This window comes from Diadema antillarum, unplaced genomic scaffold (assembly GCF_040938485.1).
Source record: "Diadema antillarum isolate AM-2024a unplaced genomic scaffold, OU_Dant_1.0 seq00000263_RagTag, whole genome shotgun sequence".
Classification (NCBI taxonomy): Eukaryota; Metazoa; Echinodermata; class Echinoidea; order Diadematoida; family Diadematidae; genus Diadema; species Diadema antillarum.
Genome location: NW_027271301.1, coordinates 523,840 through 544,851, shown reverse-complemented (window position 1 = coordinate 544,851; position 21,012 = coordinate 523,840). Strand labels below are relative to the sequence as shown.

Genomic DNA, 21,012 nt, shown 5'->3' with positions numbered 1-21,012 from the left:
GGGCTACCCTCCATATGTCTTTTTTATTAAATGACCTTTATATGTGAACCTTTTTTTTTTTCTTTACTGAATGTGTCGATATTTTTTATATACAGAAAAAAAAGACAAAGTTAAAAATCTGAATCCCCATCTCAACCCAAACGATCATCCCTTTAATTTGTTTGTTTGTTTGTTTTCCATACTCTCGTAGAGGTTACAATACTGACTGCTCGCGTTTGAAGGGACCACACCCTTTAAAGGGATTGTACAGTACTGGTTGAGGTGGGGATTCATTAGTCTTAACATTCCTAAGTGAGATAATGAGAAACCTCTTATGAAATATAAAAGAGTATAATATTATATATATTTCATTTATATATGCAAATTCAAAAACATTAATAACAATAATAATAATAATAATAATAGTAATAGTGAGACTCTTATAAAGCGCTCATTTCTAAGATACTCAAGGTGCTACAGAACAGAGTACATGTGTCACGTTACAGTAGTATCACAGAAAATAATAAGAATAATAAACAAACAGACAATATATACATACACATATACATACTGGTATACAATTGTCAATTTAAATTGAAAAGGTAGGGCTTGAGATTCTTTTAGACCCAATTTTGAATCTTTTAAGTTACACCTGAAAATTAAGAAAGAAACAGAGTATTATGTGGCTAAGAAACGAGGTAAACTTCATCTTCACTTTAAGAAATGGAAATTTGATTTGTAAAACCCACCAGTAAAGATTTAACATAGACTGTGTTTGTTAGGGTAGAACCTGCAAGATGTAATATACTGGTAACTATACCACAATGATTTGTGTATTGATCAAAATGATACTGTGTTTTATGTCTTATTGATGATCTTAGTTTTATTGTTATCAATATTTTTGTTCCATGTGTTCATAATTATTGTGTAATTTGTATTGTTTGTAATCAAGAAAATCAATAAAACATACAAATATTAAAAAATATATAAAAGAGTATTCAACGTTCATTTGATGAAAATTGGTTTTCAAATGGCTTAGCTATATAAAAAAAAAGTGATGATAAAAGTGTAATGCGACAGACCACGCCTTTTATTAGGATCTCTTTGTTTCTCCTTGTTTTTGGATATCTCAGCCTTTTCAAGACTGATTTTCAATTTCATCAAATAAACTTTTGATATAAACCCCTTAGAATTGCAAGAACCTAATAGGAATCGAAAACAGCATGCAGCAGCAGCCGCCGCTACACGGCGCTGCGTACTCGCGATCGCGCAGCTCTCGTCGCACGGTGTACGGTTGTGCACCACCACAGGATCTGCTCACACTGCACTAGCGATAGGGTTAGATAAGCACACTTCAAATCAACATGGCTTTTAGAGAATTAGCAGCACATGTTTACGAATCGTCATGTCCACAGTTATCGAGACATCTACTGTAAGTTACATGAGTCTGATTTTCAGTTACTGGATGGTTTTTCTGTGTTGAGTGGTGATAATTAATGCCCCTTTCATGTAACGTTACGTTATAGTCATGTTACTTCTAGTCCCATGCGTTTTGAAATATGCTGGTTGTTAATGTCTGTAGACAACTCTGTGCTCATGCTCCCGGCTCGAATCCATTAGCATTGGAATATATCTCCTTTCGCTTGACTGGCTTGATGTCGTATTCATGTGAAAAACACTAGAATGTATCTACAAAAAAAAAAAGAGTTTTCCTTTCCTTGTATCAAATATTCTCAAACAAGAACAAAACGGGGAAACTAGTCTAGTCTAAAGGGGAAAAATAAGAATTTATTGTCAACTCAAATTCAAATGTCATACTAGGTGTAGGGAGTAAATTAACATCCAAAGGTGGTAAAATGGACATATTTGTTTTTTTCATTCTTTCGATTGAGGAATTTATGAATTCATGAGACAAATTCAAGAACCAGTTATCATTTTCAATATGCATATTTTGCATTTCAGTAATTCAAAATAAAATTTCAGATACATTGTATTTGCCATTTTTGATAATATTACCTCTTCTCTATACTCATTTGATTTGGATTTGACAGAAGATTCTTTATTCACTCCATTTTTTTTTTTTTTTTTTTTGCCTTTATCTTTCGGGAATACAAAGACATAGAGATCAGTGGGTAATTTTTCCAAACTAATTTGTGTTTCTTAAGAGTAATATTGTGTGGGATCTGTCTCTTGTTCTCGGTGTAATGGAAGAGCACATACGTGTGAATGAGAATTTGTCCATTTTTGCAATTTTTGCTTTTGTGCCTTGGAAGAGAAAAATGAGTGTGTTCACTCATACATAAAGTTTCCCTTTTTTATTGACCTACCAGGTCAGGTTGATAGCCAATTGAAATGTCTGTAACATGGTATATTAAACATGTATCAATATTTAGGCTAATATTCTATGAGAAATATGACCTTGAATACAGTAAGTGTTTTTATTTTTTTGCTGATTGTGTAATTCTCTGGATGCTGTCTGGAACATGTGGTTTGCCCAAGTATACATGTTGTGTGGGACAAATTGATCTTTACAGGATGATCATGAATATTATTCAATGACTCAACATTAGCTAAACTTCACCATACTGTTGTGCCTCTCTGGTCTTCCCTGTGCTCTTCTAATTATAAGGACAATTATTGTCGTCATTATTGTCCTAATTATGAGGACAATAATTGTCCTTATACCACACACAATTCATGCATTATTAGTGTCATGTGAGTTGTTTGTAAACTTACCCTCAATGTCATGCTCTGACTTCACAATAAATACAGATCAAATAAGTCAAGAAGGGAAGCAGCCAAGCAAACTGGTAAGTCAGGGATAAGCTCCACAAATGTTACAAAAATGTATGAGGAAGTACGTATGTCTTATCAGTGTATATACGTATGTATGTATGTATGTATCACTTGTGTTCATGCTAATGTTAAGTATGCATTAGACATAATACAGTAAAAGTGGAAATTTTTGCACATTTCGCACAGCCAGAAACTAGTGTGAAAGTAAAAGCATGTGAATATTTTGCTTGCCATATGTTCCTGCACTTGGTGTCTTGATTCTGTGTAATTAAAAACACGCAAAATTCTTCTTACCTGGCCAAGCTCGAAAAACTAGTCCCGCGAAAATATTGACTTTTACAGTACATGTAAAATCTGCCAGACATGGCTGGAAAAAGGCACCTTCCCCAGGGATATTTGCATATTATATTACTAGTGCTGTAAATGAAAGATAATTCTACAGTATGATGCTTTTCTTGTAATGCTCTGTTCTATTGCTGCCTCTACTCATTAAGGTGCAATATCAAACTTTGGTTTTTCTAAGCTTGCAAGTGTAAAATGCAGGCTTGATTTGCCGACTTGCGCATATGTTTTGAAAAAGAATGCCAATGAATAAAACTGATGTAACCTCCATAAACCCTATTTTGTCATTACAGCCTTATTGTTGGACTAAGGCATTGATGCCCCCTCCCGGCTGTTTAACTTACAATGGCTCGAGGAGAAGGGGGGGGGGGGGGGGGGGGGAGAGGTAGGGAGCGTGAATATCCAAATGGCCATGCTTATTCAAAAACTTGGTAAGTGACAACCGAGTTCACAGAAAGGGCTATATATGATCATATCCATGGTGAACATGTGTCATGAAAAGAAGGAATTCTTTTTTTAAAAGTGTATATTATGTTCATTCTCAACTCAGATTTGGAAGAACAGAGCTGCATCCACTGTCACAGCTTCCTCAGGCCAGACACCAGCAGGGTCAGGCTTCGACCCAGGGCTGGCATCACCAAGGAGATTGAGCGCTTGAAGCGACGATGGGAGAGTCCTCGTGGGCGTCTCCTCAGCCCGGCTCAGCGGAAGAAACTCAGAAGGTGGATGAATAGTAAGAATGTGATAGTGAGTATATATACAATGGTGACTGAATTTATCTTTGTTGTGAACAGTGAAAAGTTGAAGTTTTAAAAGTGGAGCACTTGTTTGGAAGAAAAAAGAAAACTACCCTTTTACACTTTTAACCAAATACATAAATGATCATTATTTTGCACCATTGCCCGCATCTGATGTAACTAGCTTTTGCCATGTGTGCTCAGTCACTTATTTACTGTCAACATTTTCAATCAATCCCTTATGAGTACAACTGTACCACAATAAAATGTATAACCATTCACCTTTCTGAAAAATGGTTGCAATTCTGTACTACATTCGAGACGTAACGTAGACCATATTCGTCAACGTCAGAGGTGTTGTATGAAAACAGAACATGGTGTGGTTTACTCATGCAATGGAACAAGATTTCACGCTCATTGAACTTGAAAATGAGACTGTATTCAAAGAGAATTTGCCCCATTGACTAGGATGCCTTATCTTTCATTTCATGCAAAATCTTGTAATGACCTTCATCGTTATATCTTCCGCTCTGTGTATTTCCATCAATAGGTGATTCGGTGCAATACATGCCACAAACCCAACAGGTTTCCCGGGGCCAGCCGAACTGACAGACCAGTCTCAAGTTGCAAGCCTGATAGGAGCAGTCAATCCAAAACACCTGTGGCTAGGTATGCTTTGATTCTTTTAAATGTGTCCTAGAATATCATGCATACATGTAATGCTGACTTTGTGTTTTAATGGAGTGTTAGGAGTCAAAGAGCATAATAAGAATTCAAATGCAAGGACTTTTTTTTCTTTTTACAGTACATTCTGATTACTACTCAGCAGATGGTAAACCTCAACTGACCTTTGTGATGGTAATGTTATGGGGTTTTAGAAGCAGCTGATATCCAAAACCAAAGGCACATAAAAAGTAAAGAAATGTGAAAGAGAAAGAGTGATGACATATAATCTAAATGAATATATCTTTTTTTGTGGTCTGTTCACAGCCCTCCAGCAAAGAGACGCAAAAGAGATTCAACACCTGGACGTCAGCCAACATCAGATGCAATATCAACACCAAGGTATGTGTGAAATTATCACATGACATGTGTAGAATGGCTTCCATATATAGTACAGTGGACTCCCATTAGAACGAAGTCCTCGGGAACGGTAGTTTTCTTTCCTTTCATCAAAATTTGCCGTCTGAAATTTTACTTCGTTGTTACCAGAATTTTGTTATACAATCTAACCGTGTTCGTTATGCCGGAGTACACTGCATGTATATCATAAAATGCAACTTGCAGAGATGAATTCCTTTTGTGTGAATTCTGAAACTAAAATTATTGCATGTGTGTCAAAATCAATGCTATGAATTGATTCCATTGTTCTTTCTACTTGCAGAAAACCTTACTACAGGAATAAGTTAGATTAGTTATCTTTCAGTGAAGAGGTTTGCTTGCTGAACTGTATGAAGATCTGTAATATGAACAAAACTTCTCTCAAACAATGATACATTATCTTCATAACCATGTGGCTCCCATCTCAGAAATTAGCAGTCCTGTGTTTCACAGGAACAAAGTAGACAGACTTGAAAATGAGCATCACTGCCATTGTTCTTTTCCAAGTTCAAACCTTGCCTGTATAAAGGCAGTTTTCTGTGTGAGCCTGATCCCATATTGTGTGGACGATAAAGATACAGGTTGTACTGTATGCACATTTTGGAGAATATATTATGCAAAAAGCATTGTCAGTATTTCAGAGAAAAGTTGGTGATATCCCCCCTTGGAGATAATACATGGCACACTTGTGTTACTGGAGACAATATTTTTGCTAGTTGCTAATGTTTGCAGCACAAAGTTGACTTGCAAATTGTGTTTATAATAATAACAAGGCAAGTGCCATAATGTGTCTCGCCCACAACACCTTTTTAAAATTTTGTTCACAAATGGACCTATGGATCAAAAGTTAGGAGTTAGAATTAAATGCACAGTATATTGGGCCCTAAAAGTTTATTGACCCCTGTCTGTGACCGTTGACCTTGTGGTGACCATCAACTCCCCAAGGTACATCTACCATCCAAGTTTGGTCACAAATAGACTTACGGATCAAAAGTTATGACCCATAATCAAAACTCGCCCTAAAAATTAACAATGGGCCCTAAAAGTTCATTGACCCCTGTCTGTGACCTTTGACCTTGTGATGACCACAGAGCTGCCAACTAGTACTGATTTTCAGTAATTTCTACTAAAATTGGAGAAGAATACTGAAGGTTACAAGCAAATTACTGATCTTAGAAATCATTGTATGTAATAGAGTCTATTACAGTGTTAAGAGTTACTGATTTTCACTCAAAAAAGGTGCAAATTACTGAATTTCAGGCATCAAAGTACTGAAAGGCATTTACAAAAGTTGGCAACTCTGTGACCATCAACTCCCCGAGGGACATCTACCACCCAAGTTTAGTCACAAACGGACATATGGATCAAAAGTTACGACCCATCATCGAAACGCGCCCTGAAAACTTAACATTGGGCCCTAAAAGTTCATTGACCCCTGCCTGTGACCTTTGACCTTGTGGTGACCATCAACTCCCCAAGGTACATCTACCATCCAAGTTTGGTCACAAATACGCTTACGGATCAAAAGTTATGGCCCATAATCGAAATGCGCCCTAAAAACTTAACATTGGGCCCTAAAAGTTCATTGACCCCTGCCTGTGACCTTTAACCTTGAGGTGACCTTCATACTTGGTAAAGGTAAAACTTTGTATGACCACTCTTCCCTCCAAGTTTGATTCAAATTGAAGCCCAGAGTACAGAGTTATTCAAGTTTTAATAGCATTACGGACAGACGACGGACGGACGGATGACGGACGACGGACGGACAGACGCCGCAGGCAATCCCTTAGTCTCCCCTCACCTCCGGTGGGCTCGACAAAAACCAACACATATCATACCACATGTACAGTAGGTACTTGAATTATTTGCAGATGTCTGATCATTCTTTTCCATCAAAAATATCCCAAGACTTCCACAAGTTTTACCGGAGCTATTATGCATTTCTCTCTCACACACACTTTCCCTTTCTCCCTATTTCTTGGTCTCTCCATGCAGAGCTCAAACGAAGTCCATGCCAGGAATACCCGCAGGCCGAAGGAGCAGGAGTGCCAAGAAGGACAGACACAGACAGCTGGAGAAGATGCTGCAGTCAGCTCGAAGGGAGCAGCAGGCCAGTGCCGAGTCACCGCTCTCAAAATTCCTGACCTCACTCTAGATGCCAGCCGATAGATTTCGGACATTTCAGGACATGACACAGACATTAACCACTGGCAACCCTGTTGCAGACAAAGTCAGTGGCATTTTGAGCAGGCAGTCCGTGGAGGGTCAGTTGAAGTACTGCAATGATGTCATTGGAATCAAGGGCATTCATTTTGTGTCGAACTCAAGGAGCTACTGTGTGCTGTGACATGCTTCACAGACATTGATGAAGTTGCCAAGTTGGCAACCAATCTACACAGGAGCCAGTGCTGGCTCAAGAGTCCTTCGAAATTTTGTGGATCATGTGAATCAGAAATAAATGGTGCATTTTTATATTTGCCAATACTCTAAAGACATGGAGTATATTGAGCTTTGTTGTCTCAAAATCAATTCAAACTTTCATTTTTATGATGCATGTGCACACATGGATACACACACACCCACACACACATAAACACACTCACACACAATGATGAAGTGCACTCGTATGATGAAGTAAGCTTACTGTTTTCAAACTGAATTGTAGGTAAGTGACTACTGCATCAGAAGTAAGAAAAACCAACAACAGGAAAATATTACATTTCAGTCTCATTGGTGGCAAATTTATTTTTTTTCCATAGGAAGTCTGAATACTGTCAAAACATTCTTTCAGTACTGTATAATTTAGAGGAAACATATTTACATATTAGCGTAAAACACTCCACATGAACAGGGCAATCCAAATCAGTTTGACAGTTTTCCTTTGAGAAATGTGAAACAAAATACTTCAAGAAACTTAATTTCAGCCAATACCGTTTTAAAAAACTGTGAGCACAGTGCACACGAATGTATTCTAAAGACACATCAGGTTGATTTTGCAGTCAATTCAAATACATGTAGTCAACCTCACACACGAGTCTCAGATTGGGCTACAAAGGGGAAATCAAGGCTTCAATGTGTAACAATATGCAACTTACACAAGCAAAGCACATGTACCAATTTTGTGAATACTGTAAAATCAGAATTGTTCGCATGCATTTTAATTACCTGAATTTCATGAGAGCTAAGAGTCACAAAATTAGAACACACAGGAAAGTTCTTGTGTACACTATATGTATCGAATGCTAGTGGCAATTTGTGAAAATTTTATGCCGCAAGAAAAGGTTATTGGCTCCAATTAGTGAAAATTTGCATGCTGAAAAACAAACAATATCTTGCCTTACAGTATTTGGAATGTTCACAGAGGTTCTATGTAGCCAAACATTTGATTTCTGAGAAGTTGACTTGTGTGTGTATGACTGTACTTCACAAATTCATAATAGTGATGGGCATATGTAATTCATTTGAAGAAGTGGTCTAAATCTAAAAATAAATATTCATAGTAATCCATATAAAATATTCAAGATGAATAATCAAATTCTGATACTGTGCAAGCAAAATACAGTCCCTGCAAGATCACACATTTTACACATTGTACAACTTTACACATAAACACATCATTTCCATTTTACATTTGTACAAATTAAATACATTGTAGTCCATTTTGGGAGGCTCCTATGTGAGCAACAAAGTGACAGGTCAGAATAAGAGCAAAACTTGAGACAGATGATAAAGTTACTATTTTTGAATGTCAGTAAATTATTCTACATGACCTGTGGGCCCCTTGAAATGATTACTATATCCCGAAATTGTATTCCTCATATGCATACACTGTCAGTTGTTTCTCAACTTCTCAGAGATACATTAAATGAGCTTGGTTTGCATTCTCTCTGCAACTTTTGTACCACTCCCCAAAGGCCGCAGCAAGAGCATACAGATGACTCTTAGAACACAAATCATCTCTACCAACAGCAACCTACAATGATTAAAGATTACTCTGTCCATCTCTATCATGCTAGAAGAGAAGCATAAAGTGACTGAAAGTTTGACCCTGCTTCATCCCTTAACCCACACCAGAGCACTGCAACAACTGCAAAGCCAGTAGAGACAGGGCATCTGGAGTGGACACAGGCTAGCAACTGTGTGTGTGGAGAAATTGTTTTACTTGACTTACAGGTTCGAAAAATCACAAAAAAATTATGATTGCATCATATGAAAGACCTTTCAAAACTCTGTCAGATTACATCATGAACAAAAATTCGATTTGGGGGTGAAATTTCTCGCTAGGTCCCTTCTTGCCAAGCAGGCGAAGATGCATTATATAGATAATTGCTGAAGAAACGTAACAACCATTTTCTTTTACAAATGTAGTGAAATGATTGATAAACATGACGTAATACTGTCTCTTCTCTTTCAATTCACCACTTGTGTTATCAAATAAAGGCGAGATATACAGGTTGAAATTCATCTAGGAAAGGGTTAAGACAGGTAATCTTATCTGTTCCTGTACACACATTCCATCATACAATGTGGTTTTGGCCTTCTCATGTACAAGGTTTGATCACAAGTGTTCTATCAGGGTAACCTTCTCTATAGAAACAGAGATGACACAAAATTGTAAAGCTCAAATGTGAATTCAGCCACAGTGGATCAAATTGTATCTACCTACATTGAAACACCAGAGAGGATTCTTTACAAAAGCTAAGAGTAAGACCAACCCATGTCTTTTTCTGCAGGCATTTGGCATAGAAAAAAAAAAGTGGATTAAATTCAAGATGGTCAATTTCAACAGTATGAGAAAATGACTACAGAAATGTCATAGGCAAAATATAGGATTAGATTTATGGAATATTTTTTTTATATTTATTCACAGGGAAAATGAGTCACATTACTGTAAAACAAGGAATTTTTGTGTGCACTTTAATTTCGCGAATTTCGCGAGCGCCAAGATTCGCGAAATTAAATTGCACGCAAAAGTTCTTGTTTACACTATATGCATTGAACGCCAGTGGCACTTCGCGAAATTTTCATGCCACGAAAAAGGCTGTCAGCTCCAATTCGCGAAAATTTCATGCCGCGAATATATCATGTTTTACAGTAATGCCACACATCCTTGTAGTTTATACATGTAGTTGAAAGTACATTTACATCTGTGAAAGGGAATGTGTGCCCCATGCTAGTGTGTGCCCCATGCAGCATACACAAGAACCGTACTACACTGCTGTTTGAAAAGTTCCATGTTGGACATTCACTTTTACACTGAGTTATTCACAATCATTTCACACTGCTTTAACACAAATATTGGAAACCTTTGGTCAGGAAAGTGTATAAAATAACGGTACTCCGTTAATTCTCAAACTCTTTTAAGCGTTCAGACTATCTTACGACACATACTTTTTATCACATTCTGACACGGGATACACAATGTTTCAGCTTGATCCACATCATACCATCTGAGAAGTGTGGAATTCATTAACATTTGATTTCGAATGGAATAGCAAATCCATCATTTACTCTGTATTTACACCAAATATATTTAAAAATTGAATTACTGTCACTGTGACGGATGGATTATAGTTGGATGGAATATTTGATTATTGTATTTGACTGAAACAGATGCATAATTTTGTGATTAATGTATATTAGTTTCTTGCATATGATCAAGGACGGATTAATATACAATCACCTCCCCCATGCACATGGAATGAATTTGAAGCATGAAAAGGAGTACATATATCACAATTAGTTTTAAAAATCACTACTCTTTAATAACACATTCTGCACAAACAATTCAACCTCACATTGACTGTCATCAATTTCATCAAGAAGTCACTGTATTTGAATACTTTGTGGCACATTAATGGGCTAGACTGGTGCAACTTGAAAAGCAACTGAAGACCAAAAGTGTCAATCATGACCTTGTGTAAGAAAACGAAACTATTGTAATGCTGTTGATACAAGTGAACTGAGGAGAGTGGAGTGGAAACTGAAATGACTGTTATGTTGAAAATGGTGGTGATGATGGTGATAAAAGGTACTAGCTACTGGACTACAAGTGAATATTGGTACCACAGAGTTCATGACACCTGTTCAAATATTAATACAAATTAATATCACAATGACATCGGTGGGTATAGTGTTTGTGATGATGTTGACTACACTAAAACAAAAGATGCAAGTAACTTACAATAATGGTGTTTTAATTCATTGGAATCCCAACTGGATATAAGTTCCTGCCGTTTCCTGATGATACTGCTTGACCTAAACACCCCTAAGAAAGGCACTGATATTTCATGTACACACTTACACTCTCCATCACAAGCAGAACACAACAACACAAAATTTGCATGAAGTTACTCTTCAATAGAATTCAAACATCCATTTTTTTTTTTCCCTCTGGTGGGAAAGGCGATCCATTCTGGCTACATAGGGACATGTGTCATGACGTGTCTGTTCACACCAGCTGTTGTGCTGTAATCATGAAGGGAGCTCCGTGCCATAGTTTGTCCAGATGTTATGAATGATCTCTCTGCACAGTCTCGCAGCTTGACATACCTGGAAAACAAACAGTGTGGTCTGTCATATACATTACTCAGGGCAATTAAGTTAACTTTCCCATATCCAGACATCCTACCTTGCTGCACCTGAGAATGAGACTCTGGATTTCACATTCGATGTTACCTCTACAACATATGTGACCGTGCACCTCAAAACGAACATAAAGTCGCACGCACTGATTTTGCGTGAGGACTGAAAATAAGTGAAATGGGTCAATTTAGCCGAACTTGACTTTTTCATATTTTCTGAAAGAGCGGGTCTTCTTTTACATTATGCTAAAATTTGGTATCATAAAACAGACAGGAAAGTGTGTTTTTTGGCAGTTTATCTCGAACATTTTAGGTAGAATAGTGTGATGAGGTGTGTCTTTAGAATCCCTTTTTCATTTCTGAAAAACCTTGTCCACACTCTTCACTTTCAACTCTAATAACTTTTCAAAGGATAGGGCTACTGATTTGAAAGTTGGCATTAATTATGGACAGAATGTGTTAATGAGGCATGCTTAATTTCAGTTTAATCTGATAATTCCTTCATTGTTGTTACTCTGGTGGTTTACTTCCTGTTTTTTGTCCCATTCATCGCACAGCCAGCACGGTTTGGTAAAGATTAAGCGCTTGAATAGACACTGTACTTCAGAGCCTCTTTTCTCAGTTGACACTTTTCCTGAGTTTGTGCTTTCTTTCCAATATTTAGATAGGTTAGGAGAGTCCATTTGATTAGAGTTATACATCATTTTAAAGCTTAAAGTCTGCTCTTTCAGAATATGGTCTTAACTAAAAATTCATGTCTGGCGACTTTTTGTTTGTTTTGAGGTGCACTGTCACATATTATGAAACTAGAGATATCGCTACGGCGACTGATATGCCTCCGCCATAATGCATGGTTCTCCTAATAGATCTATAGTACAATGTCTTGACAATGTGTGATGACAGTTTCACACAATTGGCAGAATATTAAAATGACAGGTTTACCACAAATGTGCTGAATGTTCACTTTCCTAGAACTAGTTGCAAATGGATGAATGATTAAAATATCAGAGTGCAGGTATTTGGGGAACTGATGATTTTTACTTGACTTTTGACCCTTTTATAAGTTTATGCATTGAGTAATTTTCAAGGTATTGAGAAAAAGTATAATTTCAGTATCAAATGGGAAAATAGCATTATCTAAACCTGGCCTTTGACCTTTGACCTCACAGTTCCATTGAGAATCACTGTTAGGTTGAACATGCATATTACATATGTAAGTTTCATGACAATACCTTGAGTTACTTTTGAGATATGGAGGAAAAAGTGCAATTCAACACTTTCACTTGACCTTTGACCTTTTGGCAAGAAACTTCCCACAGAATATATATCGGGTAATACATGCATACATCAAGTAAAAAAAAAAAAAACCTTCGGGCATTGCATAAATATAAGGAAAGTGGTGATATTTTGAGGAGTTGACCTTGACCTTTGACCCCCTGACCTTTGAACCATGACCCCCAACTTCCCTAGACAATCACTGCCCATTGGAACAAGCATATATACTAAGTTCCATGAAGATACCTTGAACCATTTAATTTAATTTCCGAGATATGGAGAAAAACATGAATTTTCAACCTTTTTTTCACAAAATAACCTGTGACCTTTGACCCCGTGACCCTAAAATCCAAACACAGTATTATCCCCCTAGGATATACCCTCATACCAATTTGATGTAAAACCACCACACGGTTCTTGAGATATCGACAAAAACAAAACAGAACGGACGTTCGTACGGATGGACGGACAGATGGACGGACAACCCGAAAACATAATGCCTCCGGCCACTTCGTTGGCGGAGGCATAATAACATTTAGTAAAATTATTTACATAAGATCCCTGGATATGATGAGGCTGTATTTCCGCACAGTTATATACTTCTATAAAAATAAAGATTTAGAAAAAAACATGAACAGTAATGCACCTGCGTTACAGAGACCTACCAGGAGCTTTCCATGGGTCATACACTCCCAGATTAGGACACTTCTCAAACAGAGTCTGATGGTGACCATAACATGACACAGGAACATAACTTTTGATAGAAGTGCATCCAAGAGGGGACTATCAATCAACTTCTTTAATGTCAAGACTTTACTTAGAAAACATCAAGGAGTAGTATTCTGAGCCCGTTTTAACTCTGATTTTAAATCTGTTTGAACAAATCAGCATTCTGAACACCATTAACTTCTGCAGTAACTTTGTTTTATCTTGCACTCTCTTTGCCTGCAAATGCCCTTGTCTTAATTGTGTGCATGCCAGATAATGTGCGCATGGTAAAGCACACAAAGATAAGCAAGGTGTGTTTTGCGCACTTTTGCCCAAGGGAGAAACCTTTTTGATTAAAACACCTGAGATGCTGCCTCTAACAAGATTTCCCATCAAATATGATTATCACAGTGGGCATGGTTTTCATTACTTACAGCACTGTTAAAACAGTTCTCAGAATACCGATTTACAACTGCTTTAGCAGTGTTGTAACTCATGGACTTACAACAGGAGTTACAACAGAGTTAAAAACGATTTTCGGAATACCACCCAAAACAACTGAACAGAGAAGAGTGTTCAGTCTTACATGTCTGTCACAGCTGTTCTCTGTCAGCCATCTGTCTTACAGCTGTCAGACTTGGGGTACACCCCCTCCCCTCTCTAGCGTCGAGGCGTATGCCGAGTCCGACAGAGCGGTGGACTCCGAATGGCTGTCGGTGATGCGTCGAGGAGTGGTCGCACCAGTCACTGGTATTCTATGGTGCTGTGAATGCAGTTGGGAGGTATCCATCTGAGGTAAACAGTGAGGTTTGAGAAATGGATGAACAAAAATGCCTCAACTGTCCTAATTGCAAGAGACACAAAACTCGAGGTTTTAGTGGTGGTGTTTTGTTTTTTCCTGTCTGTGGAGAATTAAAGGACAAGTTCACATATTTTCTTTAAAACGTTCTATGCATGTGACATCATAATCTGTAGTAGCCTTCTCACCCAGCAATGGCGGCACCGAAACTTCAAAAATTCATAACTTTTGAATGGACTATCTGATTTTCCTTAAACTTTTAATGATGTCTAATATCACTGCATTCACTCAATCTCCAAATATATTGAGGTGAACTTGTCCTTAAAACTGTTTTCAAAAAAAGAAGAGAAAAGAAAAGATATTAAGTAATCTTGAAACACCTATTATCACTGAATTGTACGTCATTCACAGGGTTGGGCCAAACTTCAAAATAATCTCCAGTATGCCAAATGTAATTCCCCTCACTAGCCCCATCCATGAATGGGGTATTCTTTTTTACTTTCACTGTACTCAGAATCAAATTCAGTTGTTGTCATACAATGCACTCCTGTTATAACAAACACAGTTGTAATGATATTCTCGTTACAATGAAGTCAAAATTCAGGTCCCAAAATTAAACCCGCCAGTCCTGAGGACTTCAAAACCTTCATCATCACAGTTTTTATGTAACTCTACATAAATTTACTTTTCTAATGCGAAAGCAAACTATTTTGAGATAACTGGACTACCATGTATATCATTTCAATTTTCAAAAGTGGAAAAGAGCTGTTTCGACATAACATCACTGTTTATATCATATCTATGAGTGTGAATGTGGACTGGTTCCACTGGTCACCTGTGCATGTAGATTACTGATGGTGTGATCCCTGCCATCCAGCTTGATCTCCAGTCTCTGTCTGGCAGCCCGCTCCCTCTCCAGCTCGGCCCGCTGTCGGATGTTCTCCCTGTTGAGAGCGTTAAGCTGCTGGTTGAGCTGCTGGATGGACTCGATGTTGGCCTTGAGGCGGGCGTGGAGGTCCTCGATGGTCTCCATCTTCTCCGCTAGCTCCTCCTCCTGGCTGCTCCTGTACGATGCCACGAAAAAAGGAGATCTAGTCAGGTGGTGCTGGAGTCAAAGGTCAATATCACTCTGGGCAACAACAACAAAGCACTGCTCTAATGGACAAATATTTAATAGACATTAATCATTCTGAGTTAAAATACAAGTAAAATCATCAACTCCGTCATAATCAGAATTGAAACCATGACCATATTAGCTTGAATACTGCCCTCATGACATGTAGGATTCTTTAGTTTAACTCTTTACATGCCCAGACACCTAGCCTCATTTGCCAAGTTTCCTAACCATCATTCACTAATCCCTCCAAACTTGACCTAACAGTAGTAATGTATCAACAAGTCAATAAGCCCATCCAGGAGCAGCAATTGGACTACAGTAGAACATGGTGACACAACAGGGATTAGGTGTTTCCTACTCATTGACAACTTACTTCCAGATATAATTTCCAAAAAAAAGAAGCAACAACAACTCCAGTGGATATGACAATCACAGAACAAAGCATAAAGAGCTATGTAGATTTTAAATCTGTCTGTGCACCTCTGCGATACTTTCCAGAGAAATGAGTGATGAATGCAGTCTAAACTGTTTGTGCTCCTTCAAGCATAACGCTACAGCAGTATGTGCTTTATAATAAACTTTGAATATTGCAGCAAAGGCATATTTTGGGAGAATAACCAGAAAACACATGGTAGAGCTTCCAAATTCCGTCATGATCATGATGCAAGACAAAGTACAACACAAGAGACAGTGCAGCTGGAAATCCAATTCAGTATCAAACAGAGCCACAAAATATATGTCAGCAAACATGACCATCAGGTTGCATGGGCACCTTTTAATTCTGTTTGGCTCACACCTTCATAGCAAGAATAGTGAATTGCATAATCACGTTACTTTATAGATTTCACTAGGCCATAGTCATTTCAAATTGTGTTATTCAAACTGAACAAGGTGCCTCAAGCAGGTATCACATTGCACTTTACCCATATTTATAAATCAGTGATATTGCAAAGGAAGAAAAAAATGTACTCTATGCTAAAGTGGAATCAGAAACTGACTCATTGTCTTCCAGGCGAGCCTTGAGCTGCTGGAGGAGCATCTGTTGGTGAGCTGACTGGCTCTGTAGCGCCTTCATCCTCTCTGTGGCTATCTTCATCTCTTCATTCTCCAGCCTCAGTCTGTTCACTGTCTCCTGCAGGCCAGCCACGCTCTCTGTGACACGTCTGTAGAATGCCACGGAAACCATCGCAAAGAAGAATTTTTTTATTTTACTCAATGGTGCCGAATTTATCATGATGAAAAGTAGTTGGTTTAACAATCTACAAAGAAGGAATATAATTCATAATCCATACTGCAACGTCACAATGATTAAAGGAAAATGTCAAGTCTTTATTTACACTAGTAGGACTGCAAGCTATCAACTGTCATGTTGATTGAGTACAGCATATCTACATTTCACAACTTGCCAGCCAATCAACAGCTAATAATATACAAATAATGACTGCTATGAGGGGCACAGTTAAAATTATGGGCCCGAGGTGATGTGAAAAACGTAACCATGCCCGAAGCGAAGCTGAGGGCATGGTTATGGTTTTCACATCACCGAGGGCCTACATAATGTTAACTGTGCCCCGAATATCAAGCAGTCATTATTTGTTTTATATACCGAAAATACAGATTCTAGTCTCTTTTACAGCACTCGTAATCAATGCTGATCGACAGTGCGGCGGTCGTATCATTGATGCATACATGAGTGATCATCTATGTGTACACAGTGTATGTACGGGGTTGCGAGTTGCGACTGTCTCCAAACCAGTCCGCTAGTCTCTTTTACAGCACGCTGATCGAATGCGCGGCGGTCGTATCATTGGTGCGTACATATGAGCGATCTACGTGTACATGGTCGCGACTGTCTCTAAAACCTATTTACTAACTGTGCCCGGGCCCCGGTCACAATAACTCAAAAATAGGGCACAGCTATTTTCATGACTCCCCTTTTAACCAATCAGATGAGAGGATTCTAGAAATGAGGTATATAATAAAATATATGCAATTTGTCAATGTAGATTCTGTAAAGTCTCCTCTTGTGTTCCCTCTCCTGCCTCCTAAAACACAGATGAAGAAAAATACTACAAGTCATACTTACTCTTTTTCCATGGAGAGATTCCTGATGGTCTGATTCTGCTCCTTGATCTTTGTTCCTAGCTTCTCATTTGCTTGCCTAGAGACAATGGCAACACACAAAATATTATACATTATAACAGGAATAGTCAGTGGTATGCAGCGTTTGTACACAACAGAGGGTTGCTTGTGGTGATTTATAACATAACACAGCCAGTAGTACATTCGATACATTGTTTATGATCGGTTAAATTTGGCACCACATGATTTACTTGTCTGTGCTACAGTGCAAAGCAAAATACTTTGACCATGAAGTTTTGAATGGAAATCCTTTGCTAATGAACTGGTCTCTCTTCATAAGCTACAGTCTAGACTAAAAGCTATACACTTAAAATAGCTACACTTCACTATATCAAATGGTGCGATGGCCGGTCCTGCACTGTTATAGACGACACTCATTTGCCGTGCAAAAATCTTGTACAACCATTCAAGATCAATGATCATGCATGCACTATTCATGAAATATTGACTGGACAAAAAAGGACCACTGGTGTAAGATCTGATGCACACTCACTTCTGTTCCTGCACCCATGTGTTGACATTGGAGACCACCTGCTCGCTCTCCTTGTGCAGGCGGTCCCCATTCTTCCGGGACTCGTGGAGCGATGTCCTCAGCTGCTCGTTCTCCAGCCGCACCTCCTGGCACTTGTGCTGGGCCTCGGCCAGCCCTCTCTGGATGCGGTCCATCTGCAGAGACACAAAACAGTTTGCAATCTCATGCATTTACTTTCACACAGAGTTACCACATTAATTTTGATGGAAATGTGTGCCTTCACACTACCATGTTCTTTTAAAACAACTGGTAATAGTATGTACAACAGAACATATCTCTGTGTATATTTTCTTTCATTTCCGTAGGATGTCTCTACCACTTGCTTCAATATCTAATAAAAACAAACATTATCCTTTATCTTTTACATTGTACGCACATCATGTGTATGTCATACCACCTGAGATGCATCTTCAACCTGCCAAAAAGCCCAACTTTTTTTTTTTTTTTCTTAACAGCTTCTTACTTCCTCCATCCCCATATAATTTCTGCAAAAAGGGTCTGATTATACAATACTGATGATAGTGCTGATACTTTTGTCCTATGAGGCACCGAAAAACAGGAAACAATATTTCATGTGACAATGAACACTTGATGTCAATTTCAAAAGGATAACAAGGAAAAGTAGAAATTACGCGGTGCGTAATATATGTCCCCGCCGGAGGTAGCATTTTGTAGCAAAATGTACAATATAGGTAAAAAATCAAGGTCAAAGGTCAAAGAAGTCAAAGGTCAAAATTCTGTGTAGAAGTTTTGAAGCCCTCACCTAGTGCCATCACATAAAGCTAACGGAATCGAAATCGGGTTAGAAATGGCGAAGGAGTAGCATTTTGTAGCCAATGTGCAATATAGGTCAAAAATCAAGGTCAAAGGTCAAAGAAGTCAAAAGTCAAAATTCTGTGTACAAGCTTTGAAGCCCTCACCTAGTGCCATCACATAAAGCAAACGGAATCGAAATCGGGTCAGAAATGGCGAAGAAGTAGCATTTTGTAGCAAAATGTACAATATAGATCAAAGGTCAAGGTCAAAGGTCACAATTGAAATTCTGTGTAGAAGTTTCAAAGCTCCCATGTAGTGCTATCATATAAAGCAAACAGAATCAAAATTGGCCCATAAATGACAGAGAAGTAGCAAATTGAAGATTTTGATCACACACGGACGCACAGACAGACAGACAGACAGACGGACGGACGGACGCACGGACACACACACGTACGGAGCCCGTTTCATAGTCCCCTGCTCGAACTCGCTCGGCGGGGACAACAATGATACTACCAATGCAGCAACAAGTGAATCCTACATTTATAGGGGACAAGAACGTAGCGTGTTCAAAGGGATTCACACGTACAAGTTTACATGGTTCACCATAGATTACGTGGATAAACTAACATCATCAGAAGTTTCCTGATTACCTCCTCCGTGCGCTGCCTGACTTTCTCCTGCATGGAGGCCAGCTCCACCTTGAGGACGACGATCTGCTCCTCCCTCATGGCGATCTCTTGGAGCCCCGCCCGGTGTTTGTCGGTGGCCTGGCTCAGTTTGGCGCTCAGCTCCTGGTAGCGGCTCTCGTACTTCCTCACCTCCTCCTCACTCTGTCGGTTCAGCTCCTGCACCTTCTGCAGCTCCGAGCGCAGCTTGCGCATCCGGTCCTCGTACACCTCGATCTGCAAGGTTCAGAGTTCCCATGGACAGATGAATGAATGACATTTGACCTGCACTGTGCCTGCTGTCATCACCAGTCAGCACAATTATTCTACAACTACCTGTATATTAATACAGATTGAGTGATTCTTATCTCTTCATTTCTGTTGTAGCACTTACAGCCTTGTCATGAATTGGTCCACTGTTATGCCAAACTGGTCATCAAGCTTGCATTTTACTGAATATTACAAAAATGAAAATAGCATCCATGTCTAAAGAAAAATGAAATGGAAGCATGAGCAAAGGGCGCATCTTTTCAATAACTTGGTCATGTGCTACAGTGAAAATGCTTTCTGAATAGAGCTGTTATATGGTAATATTTTTATCATGTTATGATCCAATAAGTCAGTAAGAAATCTTTATATATGACCCTTTCAATAATTCAAACCTGTATCAGGTAAAAACTTCTATAAATTTGCTCACTTATTCTCAATATGGTCAATATTGCAGTGAAGGAAGAGTGACATTACTTATCTCTTTTTGTCCGAAGAAGAAAAATAAACTGTAACTCAGGAAGCTAATTAGTGCATTATGAACCAAGTAATGATTGCATATCTGTCAAAGCAAGTTTCATATCACTGTAAGTACCTCATGTGAGAAGCTTTGGTTCTGCTGGTCAGACTTGGACAGTTCGGTCTGGAGCTTGGCGGCCAGGGTGGCTCTCTCGGACAGCTGGTCCATGGCCTCTTGATGCTGACCTTTGACCTCCATCAACTCGTGGCGCACCGAGTGCAGCTGGTCCTGGCACACCGCCATCTGTGTATTACATTTTTTGATTTGATTTGACACATTGATTTTTGTCTTATCATCACATGTAAATGTATGAAAATTTAAACAAAAAATCACATAATTGCAGTAAATAAAACAGAATATTGAATGAAAGCCACACAGATACATGAGAACCCTACTTCTGTATAATTGTATTCTTATTTTTCCCCCTTCAATTTTATCTCAACAATAGCCACCTATGCAGAGAGCCTCTCAGAGAAGTGGAACTATGTTTTCACTCTCCCTTTAAACATTTTTTTGAGGCTGAGGTTGTTACACCTACACATACTGCTAAACAATTTCTTTATCATAGTTCAGACTGTGACATTTAACAAACAGATAGTCTTATGTAGTGAACTGATACATATGAGAAATTCAGAACACTGAAAAATATTGCCTCCCATAACACAAATATGCTGTGTATCACTTCAAAG

At 38.5% G+C, this 21,012-nt stretch overlaps 1 protein-coding gene and 1 pseudogene across 1 annotated transcript; one reads left to right on the top strand and one right to left on the bottom strand.

The window, feature by feature from the left end:
- The first annotated feature begins 1,343 nt into the window (after window positions 1-1,343).
- On the top strand, window positions 1,344-7,349 carry LOC139729782 (UPF0711 protein C18orf21 homolog). Its single transcript, XM_071640715.1, has 6 exons — window positions 1,344-1,411; window positions 2,752-2,789; window positions 3,668-3,864; window positions 4,405-4,523; window positions 4,845-4,919; window positions 6,951-7,349. The coding sequence occupies exons 1-6, from the start codon at window positions 1,344-1,346 to the stop codon at window positions 7,108-7,110; spliced, it is 657 nt and encodes a 218-aa protein (XP_071496816.1). The 3' UTR covers window positions 7,111-7,349.
- A 333-nt stretch (window positions 7,350-7,682) lies between these two features.
- LOC139729765 (uncharacterized) overlaps window positions 7,683-21,012 on the bottom strand; it is a 119,724-nt pseudogene continuing 106,394 nt past the window's right edge.